General features: G+C 50.3%; 5 protein-coding genes across 5 annotated transcripts; 4 read left to right on the top strand and 1 right to left on the bottom strand.

Moving 5' to 3' along the window:
* The first annotated feature begins 3495 nt into the window (after positions 1-3495).
* BO88DRAFT_239923 (glycosyltransferase family 15 protein) lies at positions 3496-5597 on the top strand. Its single transcript, XM_025702125.1, has 5 exons — positions 3496-3992; positions 4059-4460; positions 4515-4601; positions 4657-5062; positions 5116-5597. Exons 1-5 carry the CDS (start codon positions 3721-3723, stop codon positions 5455-5457), a joined length of 1509 nt encoding a protein of 502 aa, XP_025565536.1. The 5' UTR covers positions 3496-3720; the 3' UTR covers positions 5458-5597.
* Positions 5598-7231: 1634 nt separating this feature from the next.
* On the top strand, positions 7232-10348 carry BO88DRAFT_240007 (uncharacterized protein). Its single transcript, XM_025702126.1, has one exon. It carries the CDS (start codon positions 7424-7426, stop codon positions 9956-9958), a length of 2535 nt encoding a protein of 844 aa, XP_025565537.1. The 5' UTR covers positions 7232-7423; the 3' UTR covers positions 9959-10348.
* A 38-nt stretch (positions 10349-10386) lies between these two features.
* On the top strand, positions 10387-12075 carry BO88DRAFT_240031 (Ran GTPase-binding protein YRB1). Its single transcript, XM_025702127.1, has 5 exons — positions 10387-10458; positions 10516-10831; positions 11039-11297; positions 11354-11482; positions 11544-12075. The coding sequence occupies exons 2-5, from the start codon at positions 10535-10537 to the stop codon at positions 11612-11614; spliced, it is 756 nt and encodes a 251-aa protein (XP_025565538.1). The 5' UTR covers positions 10387-10458; positions 10516-10534; the 3' UTR covers positions 11615-12075.
* A 145-nt stretch (positions 12076-12220) lies between these two features.
* BO88DRAFT_403077 (putative transcription initiation factor subunit (TAF30)) lies at positions 12221-14547 on the top strand. Its single transcript, XM_025706271.1, has 7 exons — positions 12221-12672; positions 12803-12843; positions 13096-13247; positions 13380-13525; positions 13605-13745; positions 13817-13937; positions 14000-14547. Exons 1-7 carry the CDS (start codon positions 12664-12666, stop codon positions 14086-14088), a joined length of 699 nt encoding a protein of 232 aa, XP_025565539.1. The 5' UTR covers positions 12221-12663; the 3' UTR covers positions 14089-14547.
* A 311-nt stretch (positions 14548-14858) lies between these two features.
* On the bottom strand, positions 14859-16767 carry BO88DRAFT_403079 (phosducin family protein). The gene is made up of 3 exons (XM_025706272.1): positions 15717-16767; positions 15423-15652; positions 14859-15364 (listed from the first exon to the last, which is right to left on the bottom strand). Exons 1-3 carry the CDS (start codon positions 16305-16307, stop codon positions 15349-15351), a joined length of 837 nt encoding a protein of 278 aa, XP_025565540.1. The 5' UTR covers positions 16308-16767; the 3' UTR covers positions 14859-15348.
* Positions 16768-17788: the final 1021 nt, after the last annotated feature.

Below are 17788 nucleotides of genomic sequence, written 5' to 3' on the forward strand. Positions count from 1 at the left end.
AATTATAGAAAGCTCGTGCTAGGAGCAAAGGTCTGTGTCGGAAATAGCTGTCGTGTGCAAGTGGTCTTCGAACGGCGCGCGAGCGGAGAGAAGGAGTGTATTGCGCTATCTATACCGGCTGAACGGGCACACCGGGACGGCGTCCACTTTAAGTACTGTAACGAGAAAAGATCGATATAAGTGAGTGGTAGTAGTTCGGCAAGATTAGAAGAAAGTAGGCAGAAATATTGGGCCAAGTAGTAGTATCTGGCTGCTGACGATTAGAGTCGGTCGCGGCCGACAGGGTCATGGAGGCTGTGCCAAAAGGAGTGGTGAGCGGGTGGGAAGCGACAACGGAGGGAGCAATGAGGGAATGCGATGAAGTAACGAAGCGCTCGCCGTGACGACAACCAGTAAGTAGGTTCACGCAGAATAGAGAAGTATCATGACTCAAGTGAAAAAGGCGCGACTCCCTCACCAAACGGATCCCAAAGGTTAGGAGGAGAAAAAGGGGATCCTTTTCGGGGACGAAAAGAGATGAGGAGAGAGGGGGCGGAGGTTCTTTTTCTAATTTTCCCAATTCAACGGGACGCATGGACGTTTTTTTTGTTTTGGAGATCATCTGGGTTTAGTCCCGTTGGAAGCTGGAACCTCGACCCTCGACGGGCTCTTTCTTTCCCCTGCCGTTTCACCTTCGCGCCTTCTGCCATCCTTTTCCCTCGCAATGGACCGGGTTCTCAAACCCCCTTCCTTGAATGGGACTGCAAGACTCCCTTTATGAAACCCTTTGTTGATTTGATTCAGTTTGAAGGGAAGGGGGAGGAAGAACAACAACAAGAACAAGAACAGATGCTGGAAACCATCATAGGATGATATTGGCAATAATAATAAGTGTGACTGAAACGGGCTGCTATACCTCGTGGGTAATAGCCATGACCCAGAACCCCCATTCTAGTTATTATTCTAGTTATCATCTGCTCCCTCCCGCACAACCACACCACCACGTTTTAGAGTTTCCAAGACAGGTCTTCTTCCCCGACATTCTTCGGGTTCATCAACTACGTGAATCATGAACGGATATGATCTCTACAATTATACACGGCAGATCCACGGATCTGATTGCCCACACGGGTGGCTAATAATAGGACTATGTATGTACTGTAAGTTATTACTGACTCTCCGGAGAGCATCGAGTAGTAGATAGATGGATAGTCCCTTGACCGCGCTGCAGATCATGACGGACAAATACGTACTACATACAGTACCAGCATTAATGCCTGAAGACGGCCGTGCATGAGATGAGTTATCGTCCCGGCATGCATGTTGCGTGTACCTACATAAATTGTAGTATATAAAGGTAGGTAAATTATCTACCGACCTACATGCTTTCACCGACGCATTGGATGATGTGACAGCTCAGCCGCGAAGCTCCGCACGATGCTTCTTCCTCTCGCCACGAAAAAGACTTGCAGTTATCCCCCGGTAGTGATGTCATTGATGAGATCCCGCGATGGACAATGAATCAAACTTAGTGCTATGTATGTATGTATAAGCTCTGTCAAGCCAGTCGCCATGCCCTGGGGCGAAAATCAAGCGGGAGTTCCTTTCGGGATCCTCAACGAGTGCATCCGTTTCTATCCAGGATCCGGGATAGAGACTGCCGTGTCCCAAGCAAAGCCTTAAAAGGCCACCTTGACAGATCCCCCCTTAGGACCGGGGTCACGTGTGGGTCCCGGTGGGATTTCAGGGTTCTGGATGCATAAATTACCGGCTCGTAATACCACCAGGTACCAATGGCCCGCTTTTACCATACAATACACCTCCTGCTCAGTCGGGCCGAATTCACCGGCCAGAACTACTAAGGAGTATCTATTCTATCTACTTAACAACCGGTATGGAGTAGTTATCTCCTTGTAAACCAGTTATGTTGCAAGAGTTAACCTAAGAGATAGTAGTAGTGTGTGAAACTGGACACTAGATAATTTGCTACCATTAGTCGACAACAGATCTCCTTTTCTCCTGCCATATGCGTAGGAGATTATCAGTCTCCATTTCATACAATGAATCAACCCCAGCAGAACTTGCACCCGGAATCCGAGTCAGATCTCGGACCCGAGTTGCAGGACAGTGAAAGAGACCTGCTAACAGGCCCATCTATTACATGATGAACGAGCCATGTCCCTTCGTCTTTTGTCGACGCATGGCTAAGTACGAAGATGGAGGTAAGAAGGTCAAGATGCTCTCTTGTTTCTATAAGATTGTAGAGGCGGAGAAAAACAAAACAATCGCTTGAAGCAAGCTAGTGTTGGCCCCTTTTAGGGAAGTTTGTCTTGCCTACTACTTACTACTCTTACCAAGACACACATGCGTGGTCAAGGGAGAGTGGTTGCATCCCGCGGTTACGAAGCGCGGCCACCAAAGATCTAAACCCTCTGGTGTCTGACGACGGTCGCGCCAAGCTAACGAACGAGAGGAACTGGTTCTGGAAAACACTAAAACATAAATAGAAATCCAATGTGGTCTCTCAACTTCTAATTGCCCTTCAAGGTGGTTCGCCATGCTGATCGTGAACTCAAAGGGCCCAGAGAATTACCCTTTGACACTTGCTGACGACTGCCAGATTCCGCCCGGCCAAAATTAAGAATGATTCAAGGAGGACGTGTTTTGCAGGTTAAGCTTCAGGGTCTTTTGCATGCACCAACTCTCCCAACTCCCAAAGTACCAAAGGCTGGGTCGGTAAGGCCTGTACAGATAGATTTCTAGTTCTTACCGCCCATCAGGCCCGAAATTTCTCTCGGTGGTGCTGTCTTGACTCGTTTCCCTTTAGTTCCCCCCAATAATCACAGTACAAGGGTTGTGTGGTTTCTATAGTGCCTTTTTTAGACGTAATTTTGGTCATTCTACTAGAGTGCCACCAATCTAACCGACCAAGTCAGCAATAATTTACCGCCAGTGATTTGGTCTGGGAGAGAGAGGGATTTGGGAAGAGGGTGAAAACGAGACAAGAACGAAAGGGAGAACCAGTTGGACTACCCGCAAATAGGCAAAGTGTAATACGTTACCAGAATACCAGGCTGGAAAGGAGAGCCGCGACTCCCGAGCTGGAGGGTAGGCTGTAAATTACCATCTGTGACCACGACCGCTTGCGCCTCCTTGGCCTTGGCGGAACTTCCACCCATCCCCATCCCCAAATAATCCTCTCTCGAGCCTTCATCTCATCGGTTGCCCTCCCGCAGCTCTCGGCTTCCACCCAGCCTCAGCCTGCCACCCCCCCCTCTGATCGTGATTAATGACCTCGTCGACCACAATCGTGTCTTCGGCCTCATTGCTCCGGACATCAGTCCTTTGCGTTGCTGTCGACTTTCCCCCCGCCCACCTCTGCTTGGCCGACTGAGAGGGAAAAGTTGGCGAGAAAGGAGGCTTTCCTCCGGCCGCTCTTTATTTCGACCCTTCGCTTCGTCTAGATCGGAAATTTCCATCCGTTCTCGATTATAATACTCTTTTAATCGCTTCTTTGTGTTCTCATATCGCTCGGCTTTGGAAAGTGAAATATAGACCAGAGTCTCGCTCTTCGGCGCTCGCGTGCGGACGTACATAACTCTTGTCATCGAGATTCCCTTTGGGTCAATATCCGACAAGAGAGGTCTCGAACTGAGAACTTGTTCCATTTGACTGCTGATACTTGAAAACTACTGTGTGCCATCGCTGTTCAATCAGCCGTGTGGCCCAACTTTTGCACCCATGGGCCTCGTTCAACGGGTTACGAAATGGCTGCCCTCCGCGCCGAGTCTGCCCCTAGATGACTCGTCGCGCGAGAAAGGCCGTAATCTGTCCAGATTCGCTTTCTTCAAACGGAGGATACGGTTAAAGGGCAACTCCTCGATCTCGATACCCCTGGGATTTGTTTTACTATTTCCATGCCTTGTAATAGTCCTTATCCTGCTACTTTTTGTTCGACATCCTGCTTCCCCTGGGGGTATTCTCATCCCTGCCGGTACTCCGCCTTCTATCAGGTTCGTTCTGCTCGCTAGGCACGAGATACTGGATTTTCGATAGCTAACCACGCGCCGATCTTACAGGAAAATCAGCGAAAAATATGACAAAGTCTTCGCTACCGGCTGTCTCCCCGTCGAGAAAACCGACGCCCCGCGCGCAAATGCCGCTTTCGTCGTCCTTGCCAGAAACAAGGAATTAGACGGAGTTATTCAGTCGCTCAAGTCCATTGAAAGACACTTCAACCGCTGGTTTCACTACCCTTACGTCTTCCTGAACGATGGTGATTTCGATGACGCCTTCAAGGCGACGGTCAAGAACTACACCAGCGCCCCCGTTGAGTTTGGCAAGATCGATGAGTCTATGTGGGGTTACCCCGACTGGGTTGATCATGAAGTCGCCAAGGAGGGTGTTCGGAAACAGGGTGACGCCGCCATCATGTACGGAGGCATGGAGAGCTACCACCATATGTGCCGATTCTATTCCGGGTAAGTTTCTCAATTAATTCCACTCCGCTGTCACTAATCCTGACCGTTGAATAGCCACTTCTACAAGCACCCCCTGCTCATGAAATACGAATGGTACTGGCGTCTCGAGCCTGAGATCAAGTACTTCTGCGATATTACATAGTACGACCCTCCCACGGATCCTTGCGTATCGGTATTATACTGACATCCTAATCAGTGATCCATTCATCAAGATGGCGGAAGCAAACAAGACCTACGGCTTCACCATCGCTGTCAAGGAGCTTCGCGAGACCGTCCCCAACATCTTCCGTTACGCATCTGCCTACAAGCGGAAACACAACTTGGAATCGAAGGGACTGTGGGAAATGTTCCTGGAGAAACCCGAAGAAGAGCCTAAGCCCGAGGAGGAAAAGCAAGAGAAACTCCCTGAGGAGATTCTTCAAAATGAGCCTGGTGAAAATACCGTTCCCGATGTTGACCCGGAAGCCATGGAAGGCGAGAAGTACAACATGTGCCACTTCTGGAGTAACTTCGAGATTGCGCGGTTGGACTTCTTCCGCAGCAAGGAATATGAGGAGTTCTTCGACATGATGGATAAGAGTGGAGGTTTCTGGATGGAGAGAGTATGTTCTCGCGTACCTGACTCGTCTTCGATATGACTGACTGACTGATCTAGTGGGGTGATGCGCCTATCCATTCCTTGGCCGCCGGTATTCTCCTGTCCCCCAGTGACATCCACTACTTCCGTGACTTCGGCTATCGGCACACTACCATTCAGCATTGTCCTGCCAACGCTCCTGCACGGCAATTGCCCCGTATTCCCTGGCTGGAGACGACAACCGAGGACGAAAAGGAGCGCATTGAAGAGGACGAGTATTGGGCGAACCCTGATCCCGTCAAGGAGAACGGTGTCGGCTGCAGGTGCAGGTGTGACACCGACATTGTGGATGTTGAAGGCAAGCAGGGCAGTTGTCTCGCCGAATGGGTCGAAGTTGCTGGAGGATGGGCATCCCCATAGATTCGGATTGTTGCCCTTTAATGTTCGCTGTATAATCTTCGCCTCCTGGTTTCCGTACCTATTTGTTCGACTATGAGCATTACTCGGTTCGCCCTTGGAGTTATTTGCTTGAGCCTGCATGTTACGTTGGCTGTGGGTTTCTGGACGGCGTTATACGGATCTGACGGCTTCTTACGTGGAAGACGGTGTGACCATTCTCATCAATATGGACAAATACATCTAGCGTGCTTCGTATATCTCACCTGGTTTGCCGCAATCACTCTAAAAAGAAAACAAGTGTATGCTCAGAAGGTCGTGCTGTTGGGAATCCAAGTCGGCTACCAAGTCGTCATTCGTCTGGACCACGTTTCTGCTCGGTTCCCTGGAGCGATGGCAGGCCAGAAGGAATGTCGTTCCTCGTATTGAGCACAAACATACGTTGTGCGGTTGCGTGGCTGGATGCGTCTGCTTGCGATACCTAATGTCTGGTGGTGGGCATGCTTTGGGTGGTTTCTTATTCGCCCTCGTGGCTTATCCCTGACATTGTCAGGCAGCGAACAGCAAATCTCCAGTTGGTGTATGGATGGGGGTGTTGTATGGACAAGCGAAGGATCGCCGACCGACAACGACCAGACATTGTTGTAGATCTCCTGGAGCTTACTTATTGACCTCCTGCTGAACGGGCCATCCGCACCGTACTAGCACCTATCAAATGTCTCTTGTGTCCTTACCACCACCTGGCGCAAGCCTCATGTGTTCCTATTCTGCTGTTTTGACATCAATCTGCTGTTTTCTTTTCCCCTTGGAATAATTCTTTTTAGTTCGATGCCCCGTTCTTCCCACATCATGTCATGAAATGTACATATCTACTTTATATGCTTCTCTCTGTTCTTTCGTGCTGAAAGGGGAAGTTTCCCTTTCATCTTCATTTCAATCACACATTCACGCGCATCCATACATTGTCATGGTCCAAGTCTTGAAGTTACTGTTTGTCCATAGTTGCCTGGGATGTTCTAGTAATTTTGAAGTACTCCTGGTACTTGGTGTTAAAATAATACTACTATCTATCTGGTCGGTCAATCTCCAGTTCTCGGGAAAATAAGGAAGAGGTCAAAGGGGAGTATCAAGACCAAGACTTGGACCCTCTTCAAGATTGGGGGAGGGGCCTACTAGTCTCGATCGGGTGTAGTGGCCTGAGAGTAAGCCTGATAACGGATGCCTTATCGGCGATAGTTTGGAGCTGGGGTCACTCATGATAGACAGCCAACAAACACCTGATGAGATAGTATGTTCCTACTTCGTACTTACCGCTAAGCCTGAGCAACACGGAAACCTTAACTCCCACCTGACCCAGCCAGAGAGAGGGTTGAGGTATACTTAGTGACCTCCAGTCACGACTGCCGTGATATCCCATGTCAGGTGCCCCGCGCAAGATAGCCGTCACCTTCTCTTCCGGTCCAGTCCAGTCACTCCAGTCATCTCTATCTATCTATCTATCTCCCTTGACCGTTGCATTTCCCCTACTACCTTTGCTCCCATTTTCCACAACTCACCCTCGGTCGGTTTCTCTTTACAAGGCTTTCCCCCCTTCCACTTACCGCTAGTTTCCGAAAACCACGTTGATGAACTAAATCCATCTTGCCCCGAGTGAGGCACCTGACCTAATCTTCCGCCCGGGCCGCGAGGAACAACAGCAGCATCAAGCGCCTCACCCCCCACTTGCAATTCATCGTCCGCCTAGGCTGTCATCGGGCATCTGCCTATTAGGCTCGGACAATCCAGGCAGACTCTCCCCAGCCAGAGTTTTCCTGTAGTAGACAGCAGAACTTGCTTTGTTGAAGTTAACGTATACTTCCGCTGACTCTTCATTCTCTTCATTCCTGAGCTTATCCGTCGTCCTCTGCTTCCGGTCAAAGCTCCACTCTGCAGCTCTTCACTTGCTCTTTCCCTCCAGAACCTTACTGATGAACATTCACTCGCAAACACCATGGCTGACTCTTCAGAGCCTCACCCCAGGCCTTCCCAACACTCTTCAACCGCTTCGAGCTTACAATATCCCACTCTCCCTCCGTTGAGTGCCTCTGTAGAGGAGTGGTTATCGCGATCGCGGCCTATCAGTATGACGTCAACTCCATTGGAACACCACTCCAAGTCCCTAAGCGAAAGCTGGGCGACGATGAGTGCATCCGACGTACACTCGGAAGATGGCACTCGCTCTGAACAGACAGATCTTGGGTCTTTGATCGATCAGACCGGTCCTGATGACGTAGCAAGTCTCGATGGCCGGTCCAGCAACAGCGACTTAGATACAAATGACGAGGATGGATTTGATGGTGATGGCTATGAATCCAGAAGCAATGTTTCAGTGTCCCAGGAACTTTCATCGGCCTTCCCTCACATAAGAAACTCGATCGATGACAGCAACCTAACTACCAAGACGGCTTTACGGCAGTCGGTTGAGTCCATCGAGTTCATTGAACCGGAGAACTGGCCCGAGATTGAACGGGTAGAACTGAAGCATACCATCCGAGTGTTCGAAGGATCTGACACAGCAGAACTGGAGCAGGAGCTTCCTCACAGGTCAGAAGGCTCCACTGTCACGGCCACCGTGCAGCAGACCATGACTAGGAAAAGCCTTGACACCGACAAGCCTTTCCATGTGGTATATATTGGCAGCCCGGAATTTCGAAACATCATTCTCGATAAAATCGGGGATGTGTTAGTGTCGAGCACCTATAGCGGTTTCGAGAGCAGTTCTACAGAGTCGTCCAGGTATCATGTCGTTCCAACGTCCTTTGGCGCAGGCGCAGTTCCCAATTTCGCCGAACTCCTCCCCATCCATGTTCAGCTTATTGTGGACGAATGCACCGAGGCTACTGCGGATCCCCATATGGACAAGCCCAGCACAATCACACTCAAATTCAAGGGTCGGCCACCATGCTCTTCGATGTGGTCAGGGGCCGATTATTGTATTTCATCTTCGGTCCAATGGGCGCTACCTGATGTCGCCATCTTCTTCCTATCTGGCACTGATACTCCCGAAGACATTGAGACCCAGAAAATGGCCCGCATCCTCATGGAACGACACGGTATTCCGACCATGGTCATCTCGGAAAAGCCGCTCTGGACGATGTCTAGAGACCCTGTCCCTCTTAATCCCCACAGTCTCCACATGTGTCTGGAATTCCGCAATGCCCTGGATGGGAAGTCCAAGGTACTCCGGAGGTATCCTATCGATCTGAAGACCTTCGAAAGTATTACACCGGGGCAACTAAACCGGAACCTGGCATCCCTAGCAACTATCTGTCCCAGAAAACCATGTCAAATGGCGTTGGAAGATTTGGATTCCCCTCGCACCAACTCATTTTGGGAATGGTGCACGTCCATCCATAAAGACCTTTCTCGTCCTTATATTGGCGACTATGGGGTGTCGATGTCTGCGTATCGTTTCATTGCTTTCAGTATCCTATCTATTGTATTCGTATTCTTAGGCCATACAGCCATGCTGGCCGCTAACTCGACCTTTTCTCGACAATATGCTGACCATACACTAACCAAAGCTGTCACCCCTGTTTCGAGCAGTGTCCCAGCTACCAGCTTTTTGCACACGATGACATCACTTTCCGTGTTGCCTACGTCGCTTGGCGACCTCGAGCCGCGAGGGGACCATGTGGGCATCAACACACGATTACATGACCTAATAGAAGGCGTACAGTATGTTTCCGAACGGCATGAGATGATGGACTCGTTCGAAATCCAGGTGGTCGGTGATTGCCATCTCGTAATCAAACCGCCTCACAAACTTGGCAAAAAGCAGCCAAAGTTTAACGTCCAAGTCAGTCGAAATGGCAAGCCTCTCGAGTATGAACTCTCGGTGTTATTCGATGGGGTGTACACACTGAAACTAGATCGCGCGGATGCATACGGTCAGGTGGATGTGACGCTAACTACGATTACAATGAAGCCCCACATACAGACAACATCTGTGGACTTCGGGACGCCGTGGTTGAAGATCCAGAACTGGAAACGCGCAGCACATCTTATTGCCTCTCAGATTTTGCGAGACTTTGCCACTGCGCAGACCGGACTGTCCGAGGTCTATGGTCGGGTCTGCACCGATTTGCAAGTGCTCATGGGAGATGTTGTAAGAAGGGCTCACTTCCTACGGAAAGAGGCGTCTACTTTGCGACCCGAGTCGGTGCACATTTCCCGCGAAACGAAGGACATAGTGGTGTCCCGATCAGAGCAACTTACCGAAGTCGTCAAAAAAGGTGCTGTGCAGCCACTTTTAGCTGTCTCGTCTGCACTGCAGGCTCAGACCCAGAAAGTGCATACAGGAGCTAGAGAGATGATGAGTGGCACATGGGACAAGATCAGCTCTCATGCACATACGCTTGACTTTGGTGCAGTGAAAGAACGATTCCGAGATGCGAGGAAATGCAAGGCTTTGGATACGGCGCAGAAGAGAGCCCGAAGTCTGGTGAGACGGAGGACTTGTCAGCAGTCGGAGTGTTCGCAATAGGGCTATTGTCGCTGTGCCTCATGATTGAAGGCCAACAATTCGGCGATAGTTCTTTCAGAATACTATACATTCCTTTCATGTAATTTCCTATGTTGATTGCTTCTTGGGCTGGTTTATTGGGGTTGCTCGCAGGCGAAAGGATGGGTCAGATATCAGGGTCGGACTGAATCATGGGATAAATTCCTGAAATACATGCTGGATTATGTATCAGTGGAGTATGTTGACACTTGCCACGTGCATGACCTTTTTCGATTTTTCCCCCGAGTGAATTTGGTCTCTAGACGTCTCTCTGTAAGGAGTAGTGATAAGAAGTTATAGTTACTGCGGATCGCCCGCCGGCATCAGCAAAGCCAGACTTGCAGGGCGGTGGCGCTAGTGCGGCCTTAGGCGCTTAGGCAATGAACCTACCCACCTCAAAACAACCCCGTCCATATTTTCCCACCCCTCCTCAGTGACTCCCACTTCCCCGATACATTTCTTCCTTTCCTCCTTCTTACCAGGTACATCCCCAGAAACATCCATCTCTATCGGAACTTTCCCGCTTATAAATTTGACAGCCAACGCATACCATCCACCATGTCTGACGTCGCTGAGACCAAGCCCGACCCCACCACCAGCGCTCCTGAGGGCGCTGAGAAGCCCGAGGAGACGACCACCACCGCCCCCGAAGAGACCAAGACCGAGGAGAAGCCCGAGGAGTCCAAGTCGGTGACTGAGTCCGCTGCCGAGGCCGTTAAGGACACTGCCACCAAGACCACCGACAGCGTCTTCTCCATGTTCGGCGGTGGCCCCAAGAAGGAGAAGCAGGAGGAGCCCGAGGATGCTAAGGACGAGCCCTCCGGCTCTTCCAAGGCCCAGAAGGGTGAAGATGAGGTATGCATGCATTTGATTTGCGCTATGCTGATGTCGATGGTCCCCTTACGCCAGTTTGACCGTTACCCCGCTTTCCCCTCCATTGATGTTCACTTTTCGTCTTTACCCCTGATTCTTTGTCCGCCTTTTGTTGGATTCTGCAAAAGTCTCACGACAGACCTGTTATATTGGCTACTAGTGGCTAACCATGCTGTTACAAACTTATAGGACGAGGCCCCCGAGTCCCCTGAGGTTCACTTCGAGCCCGTCATCCGCCTGACCGAGAAGGTGGAGACCAAGACCAACGAGGAGCTGGAGGAGCAGACCTTCAAGATGCGTGCCAAGCTTTTCAGATTCGACCGTGACAGCAAGGAGTGGAAGGAGCGTGGTACCGGTGACGTCCGCCTGCTCAAGCACAAGGAGAACCAGAAGACCCGCCTCGTGATGCGCCGCGACAAGACCCTCAAGGTCTGCGCTAACCACTACAGTGAGTGTTGCCGTTTATAATTTGGTGTGGACTTGGATGGCTAATCGATCTTTCAGTTGTTCCCGATATGAAGTTGAGCCCCAACGTTGGCAGTGACCGCAGTTGGGTCTGGAACGCTACCGCTGATGTCAGTGAGGGTGAGCCCGAGGCGCAGACCCTGGCCATCCGTTTTGCCAACAGTGAGAGTAAGTGGACATCGAGATACAGAAGGGGGGGCAGGTTCATTTTGCTAACATCAAATTCTAGACGCCAACCTCTTCAAGGACGCTTTCGAGAAGGCCCAGCAAGAGAACGAGAAGCTGCTTAGCCAGCAGTAAGCAGGTTCCTGGCCTCGGATTTTCCTGGTCATCAGTGATATAGAGGGCTATTGTTAATGAACATTTTGATTCCCTTTCCCCCAGCATAACGAGTCTGATGTGGACTGCTCATGAAAGACCTATTTCACCTTCATCCCGACTTATCTTTTGTTTCCCCCTTTCTCTTCTCACAAGCATCAAGCTCCTTACCATTTTCACTGCCCCTGCTTGAGAAAACAGAATTAATGACGCCGGTCATGGCGAGACCATGAGTCGATGCATGCATGGGTCCTTGGTTTTCGGCCATGTGGTCCCTTGCATGTCGTGCGACGACTTGGTACACAGTAGATAGACATCACATGCCCCCAAAATATACGTATGAAATTCACGAAGTCTCTGCCTGCACCTATTGTACCTTTACAATCGATCGATAGAGTTTGACTTGGCTCTCCCTGCTGATGATAATGGTAGTGGAGGGATTTCCCTTTCTTTCCCCCAAAGTTCGAATAGATGGATTATCCCGCAATGTCACATTTGAAAATTGAAGTAAATTCCCGAGCACAAAACTCCCCTCCCTTGGAAAAGCTAGTAGTAATGAGATGCAACTCGAATGTGGGTGGCTGTACCTGTTGGACGCTGGCGGTTAGTTAGTGAGTGAGTGACCCTTTGGGCGTCGTCGCGCCGCCGCGTCGAAGAAAGAGGCCGTCCGGCAGTCAATAACCACTTCCAATCCCCCACCCGGCTTTCAGCCCGCGGAAAGCTTCACTCTCGCTCACTCCTCCTCCCTCTCTTGTTTCTACGTCTAACCCCATCCCTCGCTGGTCGGACACCTTTTACAACTGCTCCCTTCCCCCCGCTAACAACCATTCGCTCCGCTCCGAATCTGCAGGATTCCCGACAGGAACTCCCGCCAAACATCCGACTTTGCCTCACCCAGGCATCGCGCGACCTCGACATCCGATAGCTCCTGCATCCCATTCAGACTTTCGCGGGAAGGGTCTCTGGGAAGATCACCTCTAGTTCTTTTCTTCTGATTTTGACGGGCGATTGATCCACCCTCCTCTTTCAAGATGCCTGACGTGAGTTCCGCTTCCCTCCCCAGATTCAGCAATGGCACCCTCTCCCACTGGCGCTTGACGCGAACAAACTCGGTCTACTTTCCACTGGATCGCATGACACTGACGTGACGCTTTTGCTTTCCTTATACAGGTTAAGAGAAATGTCAGATTGGTGACCGAGCAGCACATCGTGTACGTTGTCTCCTACTAATCCTCCCGGTTCCCGAGTCATTCGTGAATGAATCACCACCGCTTCTCTTCCCCGTCGTCGCTGCCTATCCTTCTCCCCTCCTTCTCACATCCGTTGTCGGTCATCGCGCGATGGCGATTCGGTGTGCGCTTGGGCTCCTACACGGTTACCTCTGCAGATAATGACACAAGGGCAGAAGCTGGAGATGAGAAAGTCCCTCTTTGCTGACCTCGTGCGCGTCTTCGCGTCTACAGGAACAAGGACTCCGGCGTTGAAGGATTCCCCCTCCGATCATGGTCAATTGAGATCTACGTTGTCAATGAGCACGGCGAGCAGGTGCCTGCGAATGTCTTTGACAAGGTGACATACACGCTGCACCCTAGTTTCGGCGACAGGGCCATTCAGAGTACGTCACCTCCTCTGCGCTTCAGATACCCCTCGGTTCGCGTCAGGCCATTGGAAACCGGGCGATAGAGATGGTCGATTCTACAAGAGAAAGGTGGAGAGGGATCACTAGCAGCTGCTGACATCGGAACAGCTTTCAAGAACCCCCCTTTCAGAATCTCAGAGGAAGGATGGGGTGAGTTCGACATGCAGATAGGCCTCACTGCCGCCGACAAGGAGCACTTCGTTACGCACGATCTGAACTTTGCTCAGCCCCGTTACGAATCCAAGCACGTTATTGTGAGTAGATGGCTCTCAGTGTTTTTCCCAGCACTTCCAAAACACCGTTTATTGTGCTAATTCTCTTTCTCCCGCACAGACGTTCAAGAACCCCAAGCCTGCCCTACTAGCCCTCCTCCGCGAATCCGGACCCGTCCCAGGGGACGAGAATGGCGTGAAGTCGAAACGCGCCGCAACCGGAGAGGAGGGGTCCAAGAAGAAGAAGCGGACAGAGAAGAGTGTAAGCGACGACTCAGCCTCCGAAGAAGGAAAATCACAATAGAAACACATCTGACATGATCCCAATCCCAGGTCGACATGGACAAGCTGGCCGACGGTCTGCAGCGACTCGGCGAAGACGACCTCCTTCAGGTAGTACAGATGGTGCACGACAACAAAGCCCCAGACTCGTATACCAAGAACGATGTTGAGCGTAAGCCTACCACTACCTTTTAGAAATCTCTCATCTCACTAATCAATCCAATCTCATCACAGAGGGAGAATTCCACGTCGACCTATATACTCTTCCAGACACCCTAATCAAGATGCTGTGGGATTTCACGCAGGAGAAAGGCGCTTTGTGAACAAAAACAACTACAACTTACTAGTTACCCCATGATATTTTCTCTTTCCTTTTTGTTCTTATCAGACCTCTTTTGGGCGAAACAATTGCTATCTTGTTGTATCTCTCTGGCTGTTATTTTCCCTCCTCCTCCCCTTATTCCACTCAAAGTTACTAACTAACTACTTACGGAGTACTTTACTTACTTTACTGGCTACATTTCGCATCTATGAACACTACTACTAGGACTTGTCTATTGTCTATCTTGCTTACTTACCTGTCTATCTACTAGCCTCCACCTGCGTTGTATTTTTTTGGGTGTGCTTTCTCTCATTATCACAAAAGCAAAACAAACAGGAAGAAGAAATCGAAGTGGTAAATGGATGGTTGGATGGATGGACGGGTAATAATGATTCGTTTGTGCAATAAAGTAGCGGAACAGAGACAGAAGGAGGGAGTTGAGGGGGGGGGAATAAGTACCGAAATAAAAAAAAACAATTTGGGCACTGTATTGTTGTCTTGGGAAGTATTGCACTTGATTAATGGTGGTTACTGGCTTGACTCAGTTACCACATAGTATTAGTAGTACTTTTGGTACTAACTTAGTAATTAGGTGAGGTGAGTGTTCTACTTCTACACTTAATTAGAGGTTATGTGTCGGAAATTTTTATATTCTTGATGCATGTTGATGAGTGTAGTGGTTGAATTGGTTGTTTCAGTTCGTTTGCTATGTGTTCATAAGTTATGGTATGATGTAATATCATGCCTGGTGGCATGATGTGTATGCTACGTATACAAGTACTGCAGTTTGTGACATCGGTAGAATGGTTCGAGTAGTAGATGAATAAGTAGATGGATAGTTGGTCTCGGATAATAACACATCATGGCATCTGAAAGGAAAAATAACGAAAAGGAGAAAAAACCAAGAACCGCGTTGGATATCTCAAGCTCAAGGTCAATCAAGCAACAATCAATCAATCAACCATGTAAAATCAAAGGCCCAGCCTTGCCTGCCTGAACACCAGTAGTACTGTCACGTATGTACTGTAGATCCGTCTATATGCATGCATGTACCCGAACAAATGAAAAAGAGAAACAAGAGGAAATAACAAACAACCAAGACACACTGCCGGCCAATCGAGGATGCAAGAGAAGGAAAAGAGGATAGAGATGACCTGGACGCCCGCTTTGCTGCATTTTGAAGTGTTCGTGCAGAGAACATTATGCTGTCATATTAACGTGAAGAGAGGAATATTTTGCGTTTCTAGAGTGCTTGTTCGTTTTACAAGATACGGTATCTGTTTGAATGGTCAGTGGTTTTGTCATTGATATGAAGGGTAAAGGGATGTAACATACGATCTGAGCAAGTCTTCAAGACTGTCTGCGCTGCAGCTCCGACCCTTGGGAATCTGTCTCAGGATCTCGACGATTGTAGCAAAGACGTCGCCGTCCTTGTATGCTAGCAGGGCGGGGGCTTCGATGTGATCCATCTCGGCGATTTCGTGGTGGAGCTTGACGAAGTGAACAGTGGGTTGACGACGAGCAATGGTGTTGAGAGAATCTTCAACAATGCTGCTGGTTGTGGACTATAGAAGCGTCGGGTCAGCGACAAGGGTTCTTGAACGAATGATACAATTGGGTCAACCATACCTCTGGGTCATAAACGCAGACGACTACTACCGTGCCGGATGTGACCTTCTCAATAGCATCCAGGTATCCCACCGCATCGACAATATCCACTGACCCGTACAACTTGCGCCGGGGACTAGGCTTCCTCAGGCTGCGGGCCTGCATTTCCTGCATGCGAGCCGCGCGCCATTGGTGAAGGAATCGTTCCTCATCATCGCTAGCGGAAGATCCATCTGGTGGGGAGGAGTTCTGGAGGAGTGTAGCGTCGTCGTTGACGGACTTGTTGTGGTGGGAGCGATCGAGACCAGCGACGCCGAGAAGGGTTCTGCGGAAGGAGCTCTTGCGAGCACGCTCAAAGGCCTGGGCATCGGCGATGACACCCTTAGGGCCAGTGTTGGCGTCGTAGACGGTGTTGGGGACGCGATAACTGCTGGGGTTGCGGGAGTGCATGGCAGAGGGAGTGTCTTCGGCGTCGGAGAATTGGGGTTCGTCGTGGTCCGAGGATGCGTCAGAGGAGTGAACCGAGTCGTTGTCACGGTCCTCAGGATGAGAAGAGAATTTCTCCCGGTTGTTGTTTATGAGTTGGTTGAACTCGTCTTGAGCAGATGACATCGTGAAGGAGGAAGCGGGGGGGTTCCGGGCTTTAAAACAAGGTCGAAGACGATGACAATGTCAATGATATTCTTAGAGCTTGGCTGCGCCTTGATCTGCGTCGACGATGGGGTACCGTAAGGGCCTAGTTTATTTTTCCGGATTTCAAAAATTTTTGCCTGGTAAGGAGCAGCTGGCGGGGGGGGAAAAGCGAATGAAACGAGAAAAAGAAGCGAAACCAATGACGAAGGGTCGTATCCAACACGAAAAATAGGGGGGTTTAGAGAAGCGTGTCCCAGAGAGTGTTAGTACACGTTTCAGAATATTTTTATGGTTTTCGCTCCGGTGCTTTTCCTAAGAGAGAGGGGGTTCCAGAGCGTTGATCCAAGGGAAGGCAGCAAAAGGCAAGAGAGGGAGAGAGAAGAGAGGCTGAGGAGGGGGGATGTGGAAAGAAGGAAGTGGCGGGAGGATGAAACAATCGAGGCCCGAAGGATGGAAGGGGAAGAGAGAGAAGAGAGGGAGAGGGACGGGCTGCCCGAAGGCGAAGATCAGCCAGTAGGAAAAAGGGGCGGTGTTTCAGAAATCGGAGATCAGCCCCCGGGGAAAGAAGCCGCGAAGAACCTTCCATTTCATCCTATTCTGTTGCCCCGGGTGCCATGGTTGATCCCCCAATGGCTGTGGCCATGGTGCGGCTGACCGGGCTAAATTAAAAGAACAAGAATGGCATTTTATTATTTAGTTTGTATAAGATCGAAATATCAATCCAGCAGGGCTGGAATTAAAGCGAATGGCTAGCTCAATCGTGATGTGGAAGTCCACGTACAAAATCGTACTATAGAGCCCACAAAAGCCGACACTCTAATTCACCCACAACGACGTGGGATTTCGTGGCAATGCTTTGGCTCTCCCACACTGTTTTCTCCCCTTGTACCCCCCCAAACCTTTATGTCACCGCGTGATTACCACTAACTCAATGTCCACACGACCGATGACGTGGTGTGCTGGAGGACACGAAGGATGGGCCTTCGCAAAGAGAGGGCTATTTGCTTGGATGGTTACCTCCAAATGGAAATCAGGATCCTCCTTGCTCTGACAACTGGCAGCTCCCCAGTGGATCTAGCAGCATCAGAAGTGTTTCATCGCCATCCACGGAGAAAAAATCCTGTCGCTCCTCTCCCTCAACAAGGACTCCCAACACCGCTTCTGGTAAGTTTTGCGTTCGACGTGTTCACCTCGGATCCTAACGGTTTGCGCATCGCCCGCGCTGGCCGCCCTTGTGGAGACAACAAGTGACACATCTTTTGGATAGGGCCCCCAGATCCAGTGGGCTCCGCCGTCGGGCGAGATCCGGACAATGGCCTTCCAGGTTCTGGCCGTCCAGTGAAAGCTCGCCCTGCCCTTCCGGTTTAGACAGTGTCATCATGTTCCTGTTGATCTGGCCCCGTCCCCGGTGGAGTATGGAATCGTTGCCTTGCCTGTTCGTTATTTCTCTTCCGCGGGCA

Source organism: Aspergillus vadensis, assembly GCF_003184925.1.
Source record: "Aspergillus vadensis CBS 113365 unplaced genomic scaffold BO88scaffold_5, whole genome shotgun sequence".
NCBI lineage: Eukaryota > Fungi > Ascomycota > Eurotiomycetes > Eurotiales > Aspergillaceae > Aspergillus > Aspergillus vadensis.

Bases quoted from the DNA above. Each gene is read 5' to 3' on its own strand.
- BO88DRAFT_240031 (XM_025702127.1), top strand. From the start codon at position 10,535: ATGTCTGACGTCGCTGAGACCAAGCCCGACCCCACCACCAGCGCTCCT. The intron at 10,832-11,038 runs GTATGCATGCAT...ACAAACTTATAG, and splicing joins CCCAGAAGGGTGAAGATGAG to GACGAGGCCCCCGAGTCCCC. The intron at 11,298-11,353 runs GTGAGTGTTGCC...TCGATCTTTCAG, and splicing joins GGTCTGCGCTAACCACTACA to TTGTTCCCGATATGAAGTTG.
- BO88DRAFT_240007 (XM_025702126.1), top strand. From the start codon at position 7,424: ATGGCTGACTCTTCAGAGCCTCACCCCAGGCCTTCCCAACACTCTTCA.
- BO88DRAFT_403079 (XM_025706272.1), bottom strand. From the start codon at position 16,307: ATGTCATCTGCTCAAGACGAGTTCAACCAACTCATAAACAACAACCGG. The intron at 15,653-15,716 runs GTATGGTTGACC...ACGCTTCTATAG, and splicing joins TCTGCGTTTATGACCCAGAG to TCCACAACCAGCAGCATTGT.
- BO88DRAFT_403077 (XM_025706271.1), top strand. The intron at 13,248-13,379 runs GTACGTCACCTC...ACATCGGAACAG, and splicing joins CGGCGACAGGGCCATTCAGA to CTTTCAAGAACCCCCCTTTC. The intron at 13,526-13,604 runs GTGAGTAGATGG...TCTCCCGCACAG, and splicing joins ACGAATCCAAGCACGTTATT to ACGTTCAAGAACCCCAAGCC.
- BO88DRAFT_239923 (XM_025702125.1), top strand. From the start codon at position 3,721: ATGGGCCTCGTTCAACGGGTTACGAAATGGCTGCCCTCCGCGCCGAGT. The intron at 3,993-4,058 runs GTTCGTTCTGCT...CCGATCTTACAG, and splicing joins GGTACTCCGCCTTCTATCAG to GAAAATCAGCGAAAAATATG. The intron at 5,063-5,115 runs GTATGTTCTCGC...TGACTGATCTAG, and splicing joins GAGGTTTCTGGATGGAGAGA to TGGGGTGATGCGCCTATCCA.